The following is a 16,876-nucleotide window of genomic DNA, read 5'->3' as shown; positions in this document are numbered from 1 at the left end:
AACAAGAATGGTACCCGTGGTCCATATACATCATGTAAATCTCAATTGTCCTCAAACCACACGGTACGGTTGATTGTGTCTCAATTTGCCTGCAGTTCGGTCATGGGGGGGCTGAATGATACATAGCAAATCATGTACTTACATAAAATTAACTTCTCTCGGGCTCACGATAATTGACAGCTTAAATTGAAACCTATCATGAATTACTGTTATTTTGCAACGAATTAATTAAAGTAAATGGTGCTTGTTAACACAAATCATCGTCATTAAATTCTGGTTATGTGATTGGTATGTAATAGTGTTTATTTGGTACGAAGATGATTTTCTCACTTCATACCCCTCAGTGTAAATCAATTGTCATTAATTGAATTGAAGCCACTTTTATATCATGTTTGGATATCATATTTGGAGAATATTAAGTGATGGACGATTGAGAAAATTTAACCCGAATGCTTCTGTTCCTTATTTCAATACATAATAACCAGCAATATCGCCGTTGAAGCTTCTGAAGGAGCCGAATCTAATGTATGTAGGAGATGACCCATGTGGAAGCTTCAACGACGATATGCAATTTCATTTTCAACTTGACCTTGGCTTCTATATAAAGTACAATAACAATTTAAGAATTAGCTGCATATATTTAAAAGAATTTCATTATGTTAAGTAGTTGCATCATAATTTCACATTATATCCGAGAAAATTCGCATTGTTGGAAAGGAAGAAGCAATACAAGAATTGAAAATGCATTTGTCATGACACACTGTAATTTTTTCATTATGCGTCGAGTATGTGAAAGTTGCAACATCGGGGCTGTTCATTTTAACGACTCATTCTAATAAAGGGCCCTCTTTTAAAATCTCAAAGTCAACTTGGCAAAATATTCTATTGTTGTATGAAATCAGTTAAAGTTTAAGAAGCATTTTTCATTCATAATAATGGCTTTCAATTTAATTCAATTTAATATCTGATACTTGAGTACCCAATGAATAATAGTGATGAAGCAGGAAAATGAAATTGGGAAGAAAAGTCCCATTATTTAATCGGTGTTGCATCGTCACAATTCAGTTGTACCCTTCAATATTTTTATTTATTTATAACCATACTCGTTAAAGGAAACTTTGCAACTGGATTTATTTAATATCAATTCGGCACATATTTGATCAATCAAGTGATTTATTTATTAATAGTTGCAACCATATTATAATCGAACTGAGCCAGCCCAAGTGTACTACAAAACTCGTTTCCATATTTAGCATGAGACAGAGTGAGAATCGGATTCTGGTGGGTATCCACCACCACCGCTGGGTGTCGTTGTGACAGTGCCGTATGGCACTGCCGTATAAATTCACGAAACACACGTTCGTATAAATTCAAAAAAACTTAAGTTTTAAATTTGGGGTGATTAGGTAATTAAAATATCACAAATTTTAGTAAGTTGGGTAATTGACTTACATATCTCATTAGTACCCAGAGTTTGTTACGGCTCTTGCAAAATAAGTCCCTCCCTCAGAAACTTTGACCTCAAATTTCTCATGGTACCAGCGTTTCCCTTCGGACGACAAAAGCTGAAAATGTAGCTCTTCTCAAGGAGAAAAATCTGGCATCAGGTTGTCCGAAGTGAATGGCTGGTACCATGCGTTTTTTAATGATTCGTGCGTACGTAAAAAAACCGCCAATTTTCGAATTTTGAAACTTTTGATGCATCAAAATGTTCGTTTTCAAGGGGGAAGTCAAATGTCAAATGCAAGTTGAGGTCTTATTCTCATTTTTCCCGATTTTATTCCCCAATTTTTAAAGGGGGAGTGGTTGCACATAGTTCAAAAATAGCTATGTCATATCAATCCTTTCTCCCAAAATTAAATTTGGAGTTTTGTTTATTAAATTCGGTGACATCGATGCGAAAAAGATTTGTACAGTACACTTGGCCTTCCTCAATCGTAAAACTGAAAATTAAATATTAAATTACTTTGCTGTAAACGAGGTTAACAACAAAATTCACAGCAAGCAGTCTTTTAACCCTATGTTTCATTTCATGTCATCACTTCAGAAAGCTCGTCATCAATTCCTCCATCAATCAAAATTAAGTGGACAAGGTCTTACAATTTTACTTGACTTTCAAAATTGTGTAGCTTCTTACTCGCAACTGGTACAACTTACACGTCGTATCATGTCAAGCTCATATAAATTTAAATGTCATTAAGTAAGTTCGGGAGTCTCACACACGCACGGCCATCTTCATTGCGTAACGCACCCACTTATCAAGCAATTAGTGCACTAATAATGTTCACTGCGCCAAACTCACATACTTATTTCAGACAAATTAAATTATATTTTATTGAATTATATTGCTCAAGTGGGGAGCACGAATTGTGTCGACAAGATAAAAGGTGATTTGATTAGTATTCAGCCGTCCCTCTGCTTAATCGATCGTTCATGATCAAAAGGTGCAATTTGAAAATAACTGTTTGGTTTTTAAGTACTAATTTAAAACACATTAGCATTTATTTCTTTGTTGTAAGGAAATGAATGAAATTTACATAGGTGGCAGTGACATAATGTTGTAAAATGTGGCGAGAATTAAGGTTTTCATTCATTTGAGACGCTTATGACTTCTCTTGAGGAATCGAATTGCTAGAATATCGGTGCAGATTTATAGTGTAAATATTAAATATGTATAAGCATACATATATATATAATTAATTATAAGCATACTAAGTAAGCAATGTGGATGAAAGGAAAAAATAAAACATTAAATATGCTAACGTACGTTAAATGAAGTCCTTCATGCTAAATCTCAGGATTAGTTTAACCATTTATGGTTAGCATTTTATACCAGTTTGTTTAAAAATACAATTCGTAAATTACGAATCGTAATATATTTTTCAGGATCTGATCCCAAATTCTCATCTCCAACAATGAAATTGCATTGCCCCAGCGAACAGCGAACGCGAAATAAACACCGGATCGTAGTTGATATGCAGACCACTTCTCAATCTTATAATTTGAATTTATAAATTATAAGTTATAATTCAGAATTGTAATTTAATTTTAAAGACGTCATTTAATTGTGAGGTGAGGGGGATTGATTATGCCGATTCAATTTACCTATATTTGATATGAAATATTATGCCCTGGTTTAATTTAATTATAATGTTAAATCAAATTTATTTAGAAGCCGAAAATGGTGAATCTGACTCGAATCCTTATGGCTCGACATCCTAGTACAGTTTACAATGATAGTTACTGGAAAAAGCGACAAATATTCAAAATGTCGGCTCACTTTTACGGCCGTGCTCGAAATTGTTGGTCCATCGCCATCCGGAGGGTGCAGCGGGCGTTGCAGTATGTCGTCGCTGGGCGCAAGCTTAGGAAGATGTGGTACCACGACATGTGGAACAACCGAATTTCTGCGGGGAGCAGAGAACTTGGCAATATTCCCGAGGTGAGTCCCTAGTATTACAATTATGGAACAATTACATATGGTCGGTCTGGTGATTACTATTATTGACACCTTTTTGTTTACTCCTGGTCGGTCTGGTAATTACTATTATTGACACCTTTTTGTTTACTCCTGGTCGGTAGGGATCTGAGGTTATGATAGAATCCTTGATTAGATCACAAGTTCTATTAAATCGTCAATCTCTATCAAATCTGGCAATCTGGGAGCCACGGACCTTCAAAGCTATAAATAATATTGCTGCTGTTAAAGATAGACAGGATAATGTTCATCCGAATCGTGGGATGCCGCCGACCGGAATTAAAGGGAAGTTGCCATAATTTTAATGAAACGTGAATTTAGTTGTAGAACTAGTCTTGGGTAATATTTTCTAATAAACCATGTATGTCAGTAAATATTTAAAGTTACTTTACTTTATAATAAAAGTCTTTAAAACCTGTTTAGTGTTTCATGAGTTTACGTTGTAACGACATTTTAAATTTATTCTGTTTCATCAAAATTTGCGATCATAATAAAACACTCGACGATTCGGCAAGTATACAAATTTAAAAGTTACCATTTTTCTCGCATGCTACACGGTTTTTTGCTTTCGTTATTACGAAATGCATAAAATGACTTGTTGCTTATATAATTCTATCACATCACATTATTATATTGGAGAAGGGGCAGGACCATTTGAAGGTCCATCATCAACTTGGGAAACGTGGTTGAACGTATGGAAGAGTATGAAAAGGACCCAAAAATGAAGGAGCAAAATATAGACGCAGAAACCCAGTCTTAAATTTGGTCTTCGCCTTAGGGCAATGCCGGCTTGGCAAAATAGACTGTCGACGGTAGAAAAGGCACGTTTGACACTAGTTGACATTCCTGAATCCCACGGCGACTCACTCAAGTATAATGGTTTGCTTGATATCACTGTTTTGAATACGCAAAGTTTACCATTTTGATTAAATATGCATTCATACAATGGACGGAGTACCTGTTTGTGAAAATCCAGCATTGTTAGAAGAGGCATACTCATTTCCGACTTGATGTAGTTGATCTTGCAGTCTTTCCACATTTATTTGTAAGAGTTGTTTATCAGAACTTAGGCTATTGATTAGACCTGAAAGAATCATATAATACGGTTCAGTTTAAATCGAATAACTTTGTATTAGTAATGACTTCTTAATGGGTAGGGTATGTACCTTGTTTTTCTAATAGGGATTGTGTCAAGGCAGTAATTCTCATTCTTAAAGTCTCTTCGTTATCCCCTCCAAAGTTATTGTTGTACTTTCTGGCGGTGTCTGATGCCATGTTTGGGGAATTTCTCCCATTGTTAAAACTTTGGCATTCCTCTGCTTGTTGCGCTTTCCATTCTTCTAACTTTCGTCTCTCACTTTTCTCCAAGTCCAACTCGTAACATGCTCCTATCAGGAAAAAATATCCATTTAAAAGTTGAATACTATTAGATATTTAGAAATTCTTGTAAATAATCAATAACTGGTACCAGAGAGCTGTTGTCTTAAAAGGAGATTTTCATCTTGAAGTGTACTGCTCATTGACTTCTCATCATACAATTGTTTTTGTAGCTGAACCATTAGTGATCTCAGTGAAAGGAGTTCCGATTCCAATCTTTGTGTGTCTTCTCGAATTGAGTCAGAGCTTGAACGGCATTGGGAAATTTCAGCGTTCAACAGCTCCCGTTCGCTCCTATAAAGAGGAAAGATTTTTGTATTGCATTAAACCACTTTTCTAGATAAAGAATCGTTGGCCGTTGGTATTAAGTATATTATATAATATATGTAGGACACACTTTAGAGCATTGATTTCAGACAAATATGGACTCTCTTCTTTGTTTTCCTTGCTGTGATTTGTAAATGCTGAGCTAGAGCCAGCAGATTCTTCTTGCAACGACGTGATTAGGTCATCCTTCTGTTTTAAAATCGACTTGGCTTTCTCTTTGTAATTGGTAAATTCGGACTCCACTTGTGCTAAAGTCGTCTTCATCGAAGCCAATTGACCATTTAAGATGGGCGTCCTTTCGTTTAACCCTGTAATTTCTTCCCTTAACTCTTCATTGGACTGCAATAATTTTTGTTTTTCCATCTCCACCATTTCTAAACGATTTTGTGTGGTTTGAAGGACCTCGAGTTGTTGTAGTTTCTCAAGGGACTGGTCAAGACTCTTTTTTAATTTGACTATTTCCTCGTCCTTATCCTAAGCAAGACAAAATACTATTTTTAGCAACTTGCATGCACATAGTAATACTCGAATTATGACTTTATACAGAATATAAATAAACTTACGAGCAGCATTTTTTTAAGGTTTTTTTGAACTCGGTCCGATTGCCGTAACTGCGACTCGAATTCTTCTAACATGGTTTCCTTTGATTTACTATCTTCATACTGCGCTAACTTGGATTTAAATGTTTCGTTGTCTACAAAATTAAACGACATTCAAAACAGGATTAAATTATTATCATTTATAGGGCAAAAAGTATAAAATTACCAGACTGCAACTGCTTATTCGTTTTGTACAACAGTTCAACTTCTCGTGCTTGATTTGCTAGCTCAGTCTGAAGGACCAAATTTTCATCTAGCTCTTTGCGCTTTGGATCATTTAAAAAGTCAATTAATTCTGCATCATCATTCTTCTTACTGTTTTTTTGCGTCTCTACAACTGAAACTCGATTTTCCTCTGGCTTGCTGCTAGGATTTTTATCGACAGCAATGTTTGCGCCAGACCTTGGTGAACTACTTCCCCCTTTCCCATCTCTTCCTCGACTTCTGCTGTTGGATTTTGCCTTGATCTCTTTTCCTTTGGGTACCAGAGGTGATCCGGAACTTACGAAAGACTTTTCCTGTACAGTGATAACACTGCCACCCCCATTTGCACGAGGGGTAAGTAATCCTCCATTTGTTCCGGATACGGATTCGTTGCTTGGAGGAAAATTTAGATTGCTTAAATTTTCGGATTTAGGAAAATCATCTAGCGGAGAATAAACTTCACTGTCCAATGTCGCATGACTATTTCTAGGTGAAGACCTACGAGACGTTTTCGTGCTTCGAGTTTCAGCTATTTCGGCAGCCCTAAAAGTGAAAATAAAAGTTAAAATCTCATGTATTTATAACTGCATCAGAACCTGTAACCTTGTTGCTTACTTATTTATTGCCTCAGCTGCATTTTGATCTATCTTGTTTAAAAAATCTTCAGCCTTTCCAGCGATATCTGTGAACCAGGACATGTTGTTCGATATACGTTGTTGTAGGATAACGGGGTAGTCCACTTGAAAAGTTGCGATTTTTATTAGGCAATCATATTTCGTATTTCCACGAAAGTAGCATCCGGAATCCGGATATATGAAAATATGAACATCCAAAAGTGTCCTTTCAGCTTTTCTTTGCTGCATAAAATTACAAAAATATTTTAAATAAATGTAATTCAGCTGCTGAAACAAATAATGTTACAAATACATATTAGTTCAGAGTATTTTTAAGCGTGTCAGACACAGAGGATACACTGTGTGATGATATTTAAAAAATAATTAAGCAGATAAGACAACCACCTATGTTACCTTTATTCGAAAACAGTATCAAATATAGATGAATTTGAAGAATTAAGTGCAAGATGTGAGAATGATGAGTTGGATGGTTGGCAAATGTTATTGTGTTGACTTTTAAATTAGAGAAGCACCACCGCGTGGTTCAATAGGAATGAGACAAAATTCATACTGGATATAATTTTAACCTTTTAATAAAGTAATATTTACGTCAAATAATTTCATATAATAAAATGCATAATACGTAGTTTGAATTAATAAAATATTGTTGACAATCCAGTCTACATGAGCTTGACACTTTTTGTAAGATGCGATTTAATTCCACTGACTTCGCCTCCGTATCGGTGCGTTTCTGTTCTGGCAGTACGAACCTGAAGTAAAAGAAGACGATGCATATAAAAACCCAGCCTCTGGATAACCTACAAGTAAAACATGTAATAACTACCTGTCCTTTCCTCCTGATCTTGGCCTTGCGGTACTTTTCTCTATGTTTGACTCTAGGATTTCTCTGTTCTTTCTTCCTCCTTGGAGTGAGGCCTTTGTTTTTCGCGATAGCATACGTAATTTTACGTTTTTCTTTCTCATCATCTAATTCGTTGTCAGAATCATTTCTAAACTGAAATTGCCCTTGTGAATTTTCGCCCAATGTTTGGTCTAAATCAATGTCCATTTTCTCGGGTTGTTTTGCTCTCAACTTGACCTTCTTTCTCTTGGTTTTTTCCTCTGATTCTGATGGAACATATTTGGCTGGATCAAATTGTGAAAGTTCGTCGAGAAGACGACGGAATTGAAGAATCCGTTTGATAACAGGATGACCTTTGCAATGCGTGGGAAAGGTAGCACGTAGATACAAGTAGTATGAAAGGTTGATGCAATAGCTGTGGAATCAATTAAATATTACAAGTGAAACCATATAACATAATTGAGATGTTATGTATTTGCGAATTATTCGCTTATGACTTACTTTAACAACGTGTGAAATTTGCTTTGATAAAAACTTTTAAGGGTTTCGTCAGAAACATCAGTCATCTCCTCTTTCACAATGCGAGCCTCTTTCAACCTATCTGTAAAAATTAATTAACGATACATTCTAGCCAGTGCATGACAATAATCACGGTACCTTTGTATTCATCCAACATGTGAACAACTTCTGGACATTCCCTTTCCACCAATTTCTTTTTTTCTGCAATGCTTAACTTGTCAAAGTCCACTTTAAGTATTTCCTTTGTCTTATCCACTTTTTTGTCACTTCCTTGAACTTTAGTAGCAACAGGTACAAGGCCGAGAAAGTCAGTTTCATCAAGTTCTGCTGTTAATCTTTTCTGAATTTCCTTAGCTTCTGCTTCCTCTTGCTCCGCCATTTCTGCATCACTTCCTTCAAAACCTCCAAAGTCTTGGTCGACATAATCGGTGTTGTGAAACATTTTTGCCTTCTTTCCCCAAGCACGACTATCAGGTACTCCAAAATCTTGATTTTTATCGCCCATAATTTCTTCGTCATCACTGTCATCTGAATCTGAGATTTCGTCGTCCTCAACATCTTGGTCAGAATTAGCGTCTTGATTTCCCACCTTTGAGTTTTGTCCTAAATTTTTAACCAGTCATAATTATAAATATACAAGGTGCCGTTTGCCGTTTCATTGAACAAGAACAAAAAGACAAATCTTATTAATTAATATTTTATTAATGGATTGCTACCCTCTTCGTCGTCATCATCTTCATCCTCTGATGATGTAAGTCCTAGTCCGTAAACTTCTTGTTCCTCGTCATCGTCTGACCCTCCTCCACCCCGTCGTTTACCCTTAGCTTTTTTGGCCTTGTCCAAAAGGGTCTTGTTCTTGAGATTGTTGTACTGGTCGATCTCATCTTCAAGGATGGACTGAAGCCGTTGTTCAATCGCATCGTCATCTTCGTCGTCAGAGACAGCATTTTTTAACGAGTCCACCTTGCTTCGAGGTGGTTTATTAAAACCTCCTTTTCTGTAAATGATGAATAATGAGTCATTGCATTATAATAATGGTTACACGTCCAATTGCGTTTAAATTTCACTTACTTTTTCCCCATTTTAATCGTATGTTTCTAATAATTAGATGTCACAATTTCCACAATTACAAAATGTAGCACAAACTTAAAATTCAGAGCACCAATATTCAATGGAACCAGCAATTCACATATCGAATTTATGAATGAGCATCAGCACGTGAATAACAAGTTTCCCACAAGTCTCATCCGTCTCATTCTACTGCGTGGGGCTAAACGTGCTACTGCTTGCAAGTGAACATCATGAAACTAAAATCTCACAAATTGCATACACGAAAAGCTTTTGAGCAATGTCTCATCATGATATTTTTCTTCAACTTCAAACTTGACTTTATGTTTGTGCGCCCCACTATAAAATAAATAATTGGCAGACATGTTATATCATATATTTGTATAGGCACGACTTCAAATTCGAATAGTTGTGATAATTTTGTATCATTTATTTTATGAAAAACTGTAACAAGATGAAAACACAATACTCAAATTCTATACATGCATGTTTGTTTGCTGCATGTAAACTGGCATGTTAATATAATTATTGCAATTATAAAGATGACTACTGAAACCGTCAACCCCACAACTTTTTAGCTGTGAGGAACTTGCGTTTGATTCCGTTAATGCGATTTTTTCAGTTTGGATAGTTTAAACCTTGTCCGTCTCTGCAGAACTGTGGTTTGACTTGTCTTATCTGATTCCTTTGTCACATCTTTTGTAGATGAAGTGGAACCCACCTTTGACTTTGGTTGATGTGTAACCGAAGTTCGAAATGGTTTAATTGTTTGAAAGTTCCTGGTGAAAGCAGTTCCGACGTTGGTTGATTTTTCTACCGTTGCCAGACCTAGACTTGCCCTCCTTCGGTGTCCAGTTGTCCCCGAGGGTTCACTTCTTTCCTTCTGGTAGAGGGATTCTTCCTCCAAGGACTTTTTCTTAGGAAGTAACATTCCCTTGTACGGTTTCCCTTGTGGCAATCTCGGCACAAATGGGGACAAGTAAGATGATGGCATTCTTCTGTCCGAAACTCTCATTTGGTTAAAAGATTCGATAATGCAGCTGTCACTCATACTCTTGCTATCATCTCCGGGCGAGGTTGGAAGTTTTTGTGCAAATTGTTTATTTTTCATTGCTCCATCTTTTTCGTCGCATTCATCTTCTGTACCAGAACCAGAGCAGTTGTCATCGTCATTAAAATTATTTTCAAATTCCACCTCTTCATTCCCCGGTCGTGTTCTGTACTGTGGTCGTAAAAAGGTCCCTGGGGGGTTGAATGGGTCGTCAAATAGAATGCTAGTACCTGTTGACGTATAGTTCAAAAATACTTTACAGATGTCAATAATAATAAATGTACTCCATATGCGTATATGTGCCTCTGTTTCATACATTTTGGTCCAGCAGAGAACACAAAGCTGTTGGTGCTCTGTCTGTCCATCATGGTGGTAACTGTCGCATTAGTAACATCATCCCGTCTTACTTGCTTTCTCCGGAATTTGGTCAATCGTTTGAACACAGCAAGTTCCTTCTGGGTAACAAAGTCTTCGGTGTGCGATTCTTCTATTACGGCAGTACGACTACTATTGCTACTTATTGTTGTCCCCCCAAATCGTATGGCATTGACTGAAGCTTTGTTCAAATTGAGAAAGGCACGTTGTTCCACATGAGTTGTTGTGGCTGTCGTGGTTGAAACTAAAGATGAGATTGTGGTTGGTTTAGGCCGTTTTTTCGAGATTCGAAGGGACGCTTGACGTTTTAAGGGGTTGACAGGTTGAATAGTGCCGTCATGTTCACTAGATTTTTTTAAAGATTCGTCTCCAGATTCGTCGGAATCGCTGTGAGACAGACTAACATTCAAAAAAATAAAAATTGAAAATTTTACAGGTAGTAGCCACAAACTTCGTATTCTTTGGTTATGCTAATCTATATTACTTTGTATGTACCTAGAATAATCAGTTACGGTAACATTGACAGGTTCGTCCGCATTGGAACCTTCATCATTCACTGGAAGATACACATAAATAAACATATCGTCGTTGAAGCTGCCAAAAGAGCTAAATCCATTTTATGTCAATTGCCAAAAGAGCCAAATCCATTTTGTGTCAATTGACACAAAATGGATTTGGCTCCTTTGGCAGCTTCAACGACGATATGCATATATATTTGTATGCACTATACATAAATCACACTCCTCATTAAAGAATTTTATGACCACTTCAAAAAGTACATACGAGGACAAACTTATTAAAACGTGTGGATATTTGTGTTTTAGCCCTCATTTGGCACAAAGGAGTCAAAAATATGATTTAAATGTGTATGTATATATCTTACGTTTTTGCAGAATTTTATCACGCAACCTCTCCTAAAATTGGGATATGAAGTAAAACATAATGAACTTAATGAATTTAATTTATTTGATAGACTTTTATATCCAATTAATGGCACATGACATCTGTACCTTCTCCACTGAAGGATCCGAGAAATCAATCAAAGTTTCACAGAAATGTCTACCCACGGCTTCATAATCGGCAGTGTTAAAATGCGTATAAGGTCGAGATGGCATAGTTGAACCACCCAATGAGATTTCCAGAGTAAAACTATTAATTACATATGCATACATGAATATAGAATAAACCGTATGCACGTCATAAGCGTGTGGGATGCTTACCTATTAGTAACACCTAGCGTCCATGCAAAGACTCGTCCAGTTCCTTCCTTATTCTTCTGAACTCGAAATTTACAATTTTGGAAAGAAAACTGAAAAATGTCATTACTCATATAATACAATGAAATCCGAATTTCTTCCCTTCGTTATTGGTGCATGTATTGTATATTTATTAGTATCTGCCAAACCTTATCTGCCGAATTCTTATGCATCATTAGTGGGAAAACTTGTTCAATGAGTTTCTTTTCTGGAAATTTGCGATTCTCACAGCCATATATAAAAACATTATTCCTCCTCGAATGTCCATGTATATCGCAATAAAGAAATATTCCATTCGTCTCAGCCAGTCTACGAAGAAGCACTTTGGTTTGATAGATTTGTGGAAATGCTTCTCTCAGAACTTTCGTAAAAAAAGACGTAATATAAATTATTATGATTTAATTAATTTAAGCCTTTCCTAATTTTAGTTATTTAAAAGTAAGGTCGATTATACCTGTTCTATATTGCCGGTTAAGATCTTGACCTAATAAACAGCAGCGTGAATTACCCACAATTACTCCATCCGGATTCAACATTGGAATCAACTTGAATATAAATCTGTCCCGAAGTTCCTATAATTTAATACGTTTTTATTTATTTTTATTTCCAGATCTTCATATAGTCATATATACTTCTTCATGCATAACTACGGTATTTAATATGCATATACCTTTGCTTGGGGACAATTACTCGTAAGAAAGTCAATGATCCCCTTCGTCATGAATGGATAACAAAAATAGGTAAGCATAATCCATGATGAGACGAGGAATGCGTGGAGCGATAAATCAATTAGAAATCGAAACGTACCTTCATCATGTAGGACGACTGCGTCTCACCCGGGTGGACTCGGGCCGAAATCACAATCGCAGGTTTCTACATATCATTCATGTCAAACATTATAAATTGACATCATTTCGCATAATATTCTTCCATTATTTCCAACATCATGGAAAGTGGTGTGGCATTAATAACGCTCTTGTGTTGACACACAATATGCGAAAAGACTTCCAGGTGTGACCGTGACGTTGACAAATTCCTCATGCATGCATATTCTCTGCGAGCGTTCCACATTCCATTCATTCGTTAGGAAAATCAGGAAATGCAAACGCGTAGTATTTGATCGTTGAATGGATTTTCTCATTTAAAAAGAAATGGCATGTTTGTGAAAAGGGGCGAACTTTGCAGAGAAAAAACTTACTCTCTGGTTTTCGTCGTTGTAATTATCGGGTGAAGTTATTGTCACCACGTACACATTGTTCCCGGCCAACGACCGACAAAGTAGGCGTACCGTGAGGAGGTTGGATCTAAATGCGTCGTCCTAATGACATCCACCAAACAAAATTACAGAAAAAATGAGTTAAGAATATATTTCTGGAGGAGTCTTTTGCTACGACGGCTTACCCACCTCCAAAGTTCGTAAGTATGTTTGCAACCTGGTGTATGTGTATGGATAACAATGCGCCAAGTAAATCGTATCATTGCTATGCTTGAATTTCAAGTTAAATGTTAACGTGTACAACGTTACGTTATCTTCTGTCCTAAAATATGTATTACAAGAGCAAAGAAATTGAGAAAATCAGCATCTTCATCTGGTTATTAATTATTTAGTCAAGCTGCTGCGGGCGCGGGTACAAAATTACTTACGGAATGTCATTTTTGAAATATGAAATATTTTGACCAGCTCGAACCCACCCAGTTTTATTGAGTTGTGCCTCTTTTTCTGAGTACATTAGAATCTTGAGTCCGTATTTGTAAAGGCTATCCGGTTTATTGAAGTTTACGATGGAGAAGCTATTTCATAAAGTATAAAATTTCTTGTTATCAGACATCATGCATTTACAAAACTCTATTTGCTTATTATGTATTAGACCCTAGCACATACCGATACATGACGTTATCCTTGGTATTCTGAATTCTAAAGTAGAACCATTGGGAATGTCGGTCAGTGTAAAGGTCTTGTCGCAAATGCAACTCATAATACACATTCGTAACTTTTATGGCTTTAGATAAATTTCCACTCTCGAAACGGGATTCGAACCGTAATGCGTTTGGCTCAGAGGACTCGAAAGCTTCAAGGATTTCAGAGCCTCCGACACACGAGCGACAAAACTGCAAGTAATAAGTGTATAATCAAAACAAGCGTAATCTAATCTTTAAATCAGAACGACTTACATAATCGACGGATAGCTTAGGTTGATAATCATAGACAATAGTGCCCATCTCTTCTCCCACCTGTCAAGGCAGATAACATGATATGAGAGGCGAGAAAGTAAAGAAAATAATTATGTTAAATAATTCTTGATACAATTGTCAATTGTGTTAATTTAAGTTCTACTTAGAAGTCTCGATGAACAACTAAACGTTCTTGGCCGTCTCATTTTCTACCATTTTGTGAATCGAAATAGATGACCCTTCCAACGTATTTCTACCCCCAATTTCCCTCTCATTGTAACAATAACCTATTCAGTAACAATATAGAATTTTCTATGTATATGTATGCACATTGTGTTTTAGTAAATCTCATTTTGACTATATTTAGTCAGTTTTTTATGCAATGTCACTATTTTGTAAATTTCCGAAAATTGTATTTGTTAATTGGATTACACGGAGTTAAGTGGAAAAGTCGAAGAAAAAGTTTTGCTTTATTTTGTCAATATTTCGAATGCTATCTGCTATTCATTATCAAGACATTTACAAGATGGGAAATTTGTTACAAGATTTCGTAGTTGAAATTAGTTAGTGTAAATTCATAAAAATAGTTGTCATGTTTGTGGCGTTGGATACTGGGGTCACGTTTTGAAGTGATAAAAAATGTAAAGGGACCCAACTTGATGGACCGAGGGAAAACCTTGCCATAAAGAAAAGAAGGAAAACCTCAGTCAATCCACCCAGACCCCATTTGGCATCAAGTTGGGTTGATGTTTTGTTGTGTGTCGCTTGAAAGTGGGAGTGGTTTTGTGTTAATAAATTTTGGATGTCGAATGATTGGTAGAAGTAAAGCTGCCCAAATGGGGTTGATGTTTTTGCCGTCATTAGAGTTGATTTTGTCTTTGTCAAGTTTTTTAATGTAAAGTCCTTCTTTGTATTTACGGAAAAAATATCTGTGTTCTGATTCAATAAGTGCAGTGGATTGAAAATGGATGGTGTGAGTGGGATTGTCTTTGATATGTTGTGCTACTGCTGAAGCGATTTTTTGCTCGGTGACATGCTTGTTTTTGTTTCTGGTGGTCATTTGAGAAATGTTGGTATACGTTATGTTTACCTTGTCTGTTTCTGATTTGTGTTCTTTTATTCTATCTAAAAGTGGTCTACATGTTTCACCTATATATAGTTTGTTACAAGAGCAAGGAATTTTATATATACCTATCTGAGGGGTTGGTGCTGCCTGTTTGTGTGTACATATCATATTTCCTACCTTTTTACCTGGAATATAACCGAAAGTGCAAGAGAGAGTGCGTCTAAGAAAGTGTGAAAGTTTTGTTGTGAGGGGGCCAGAATATGGTAGTATGATACGTGCGCCTGTCTCTAATGTTTTAGGTTCATTTGTCTGAAACTTTTTAATGCGTTTATTTATGAGATGCAAAGGGTAGCCATTTTGCATGAGTTGTGATTTTATTAATTGTAATTCTTGGCTTAGGAATTCTGGACTGCAAATGGTAAATGCCCTATATAAAAGTGAATCAATTACCGAAATTTTGTGAGATTGGTGGTGGTAAGATGTGTAATGCAAATATCTACCTGTGTGTGTACTTTTTCTGTAAACTTTGTGTTTTGTAGTACCATCTGTGTATCTAATTATGGTTATGTCTAAAAAATGTAATTGATTGTTAGTTTCTTCTTCTAACGTGAATTGTATCTCTGGATGGAAATTATTGAACTGATTTAAAATGTTTGTTGTTTCGTTTTTTGTGATGCAAGTGAAAGTATCGTCAACGAACCTACGATGAAAATGTATGAGTGGGTTATTATTCACTAGTGTGAGTTCTAAATATTGCATGAAAAATTCAGCAAAAACTGGTGAAATTGGGGAACCCATTGGTGTGCCTGTGGTTTGTTGGTAATATGTGCCCTTGTACTGGAAATAATTGGAGGAAATGCAAAGTGTGAGTAATTCTAAGATTTCAGTAGAAGTGAGACTAGTTTTGGTTTTCCATATATCTTTGTTAGCGTCTAATTGTTGTTTAATATAATTTAGTGTTGGTTGTATTTGTACTTAATTGGTATCAAGAAATTACTATAAAAAATTACTTAAATCTTACAGGTTTCGGCTGCGGCTCCGAATTGGTTGGGACGTAGAATGGTTCTAGTTTGGCAGGAACAGTCTCAATGTGTCTCACTTTTTCTGGAACTACCTATTTGTGTAATTTATTTCGCAAATTAAGACTATGATTAACATTTAAAAAACGTATGGCGACAATTTTATGTCAAATCGTCGACTAACTTGACATTCCACTGGCCACTTGGGTGGGTGTTGAAGGGATGTTGTGCTGTATAAGTCTCTCGGTTGTCGAAGGATCATGACCGGTCTGTCCTTCTCTCCAGAGTCTACGCCAAATCCGGCCCCAAAATTTGCAGGAAATATTCCCATTGCATTGGTATTCATGAGTCCACCGCCTGTAATTATTGAATGTCAAATTAGTTATATAGTTGTGTAATAAGAAAAGCAGTTTAAAATATGAATGTGGTAAATCATGTCAACAAATTCTAGTTAATATACATAAGTTATAAATATATGAAGATCTATAATTTGTAAAATATACATATTTTTTACAACCTCTTGGAATGATAGGGAAAAATTTACTTTGTAATTCCAGGACGGAGGAGGACATTTCCAGTCCAATCCTCTACCCACTTCGACTAAACTTCTCCTTTTGCTTTCTCCGGATCCGGAAATGCTGTGCACGAATCAAAACTTGGCTATTTGTTGGAAGCCCAATAGTATGTAGATGATCAATCCGACCTTATAACTATTTTGATGCGTCAGCTCGAAGCAAACATAATCTGTATTGAAAACTTATAAATTTGACAAATTTTGGGTTTATATGAATTTTTTAATTAGTTTTGACCAAGTCATACTTCCCTAAAATAGTTTGGGAAATTTTTGATGATCCAATGTTTACCAGAAGAATTAAAAATACGTGGACTA

The 16,876-nt window shown here is 36.1% G+C and overlaps 4 protein-coding genes and 1 long non-coding RNA gene across 6 annotated transcripts; 2 read left to right on the top strand and 3 right to left on the bottom strand.

The window, feature by feature from the left end:
- Positions 1-2,914: 2,914 nt before the first annotated feature.
- LOC110844303 (50S ribosomal protein L20) lies at positions 2,915-3,911 on the top strand. Its single transcript, XM_022090478.2, has 3 exons — positions 2,915-3,072; positions 3,173-3,442; positions 3,583-3,911. Exons 2-3 carry the CDS (start codon positions 3,182-3,184, stop codon positions 3,775-3,777), a joined length of 456 nt encoding a protein of 151 aa, XP_021946170.1. The 5' UTR covers positions 2,915-3,072; positions 3,173-3,181; the 3' UTR covers positions 3,778-3,911.
- A 1-nt stretch (position 3,912) lies between these two features.
- Positions 3,913-7,158, bottom strand: LOC110844302 (golgin subfamily A member 5). The gene is made up of 9 exons (XM_022090477.2): positions 7,014-7,158; positions 6,601-6,842; positions 5,948-6,528; positions 5,746-5,876; positions 5,253-5,656; positions 4,947-5,149; positions 4,645-4,866; positions 4,437-4,562; positions 3,913-4,372 (listed from the first exon to the last, which is right to left on the bottom strand). Exons 2-9 carry the CDS (start codon positions 6,681-6,683, stop codon positions 4,107-4,109), a joined length of 2,016 nt encoding a protein of 671 aa, XP_021946169.1. The 5' UTR covers positions 6,684-6,842; positions 7,014-7,158; the 3' UTR covers positions 3,913-4,106.
- A 9-nt stretch (positions 7,159-7,167) lies between these two features.
- LOC110843606 (something about silencing protein 10) lies at positions 7,168-9,210 on the bottom strand. Its single transcript, XM_022089580.2, has 6 exons — positions 9,052-9,210; positions 8,697-8,977; positions 8,119-8,583; positions 7,963-8,062; positions 7,444-7,876; positions 7,168-7,369 (listed from the first exon to the last, which is right to left on the bottom strand). The coding sequence occupies exons 1-6, from the start codon at positions 9,060-9,062 to the stop codon at positions 7,280-7,282; spliced, it is 1,380 nt and encodes a 459-aa protein (XP_021945272.1). The 5' UTR covers positions 9,063-9,210; the 3' UTR covers positions 7,168-7,279.
- Positions 9,211-9,448: 238 nt separating this feature from the next.
- On the bottom strand, positions 9,449-16,659 carry LOC110843333 (cytosolic carboxypeptidase 2-like). Of its 2 annotated transcripts, none has more exons than XM_035847413.1 (18): positions 16,532-16,659; positions 16,172-16,344; positions 15,990-16,082; positions 13,903-13,962; positions 13,613-13,839; positions 13,375-13,521; positions 13,136-13,268; positions 12,929-13,048; positions 12,538-12,603; positions 12,401-12,442; positions 12,185-12,302; positions 11,880-12,091; positions 11,695-11,783; positions 11,485-11,623; positions 11,358-11,388; positions 10,970-11,030; positions 10,416-10,873; positions 9,449-10,329 (listed from the first exon to the last, which is right to left on the bottom strand). In XM_035847413.1, exons 1-18 carry the CDS (start codon positions 16,557-16,559, stop codon positions 9,653-9,655), a joined length of 2,874 nt encoding a protein of 957 aa, XP_035703306.1. In that variant the 5' UTR covers positions 16,560-16,659; the 3' UTR covers positions 9,449-9,652. The 2 variants fall into 2 exon arrangements, with proteins under 2 accessions (XP_035703306.1, XP_035703305.1); XM_035847412.1 differs by having other exon boundaries at positions 16,505-16,596.
- Positions 14,799-16,653, top strand: LOC118434298. Its single transcript, XR_004833915.1, has 3 exons — positions 14,799-15,833; positions 15,992-16,090; positions 16,545-16,653. It is a non-coding gene; the product is annotated as an uncharacterized LOC118434298 (long non-coding RNA).
- Positions 16,660-16,876: the final 217 nt, after the last annotated feature.

Source organism: Folsomia candida, unplaced genomic scaffold, assembly GCF_002217175.1.
Source record: "Folsomia candida strain VU population unplaced genomic scaffold, ASM221717v1 Fcan01_Sc002, whole genome shotgun sequence".
NCBI classification, from domain to species: domain Eukaryota; kingdom Metazoa; phylum Arthropoda; class Collembola; order Entomobryomorpha; family Isotomidae; genus Folsomia; species Folsomia candida.
The sequence above is the reverse complement of the archived record's forward strand: the minus strand, read 5'-3'. Positions and strand labels throughout refer to the sequence as shown.

Bases quoted from the DNA above. Each gene is read 5' to 3' on its own strand.
- LOC110844303 (XM_022090478.2), top strand. From the start codon at position 3,182: ATGGTGAATCTGACTCGAATCCTTATGGCTCGACATCCTAGTACAGTT. The intron at 3,443-3,582 runs GTGAGTCCCTAG...CCTGGTCGGTAG, and splicing joins AACTTGGCAATATTCCCGAG to GGATCTGAGGTTATGATAGA.
- LOC110844302 (XM_022090477.2), bottom strand. From the start codon at position 6,683: ATGTCCTGGTTCACAGATATCGCTGGAAAGGCTGAAGATTTTTTAAAC. The intron at 6,529-6,600 runs GTAAGCAACAAG...TTTCACTTTTAG, and splicing joins GCAGCTGAGGCAATAAATAA to GGCTGCCGAAATAGCTGAAA. The intron at 4,563-4,644 runs GTACATACCCTA...TGATTCTTTCAG, and splicing joins ATCCCTATTAGAAAAACAAG to GTCTAATCAATAGCCTAAGT.
- LOC110843606 (XM_022089580.2), bottom strand. The intron at 7,877-7,962 runs GTAAGTCATAAG...TTGATTCCACAG, and splicing joins AAATTTCACACGTTGTTAAA to CTATTGCATCAACCTTTCAT. The intron at 7,370-7,443 runs GTAGTTATTACA...CTTTTACTTCAG, and splicing joins AGATCAGGAGGAAAGGACAG to GTTCGTACTGCCAGAACAGA.
- LOC110843333 (XM_035847412.1), bottom strand. From the start codon at position 16,559: ATGTCCTCCTCCGTCCTGGAATTACAAAGTAAATTTTTCCCTATCATT. The intron at 16,345-16,504 runs GTTGTAAAAAAT...CAATAATTACAG, and splicing joins TTTCCCTATCATTCCAAGAG to GCGGTGGACTCATGAATACC. The intron at 12,604-12,928 runs GTAAGTTTTTTC...AATGATATGTAG, and splicing joins ACAACGACGAAAACCAGAGA to AAACCTGCGATTGTGATTTC.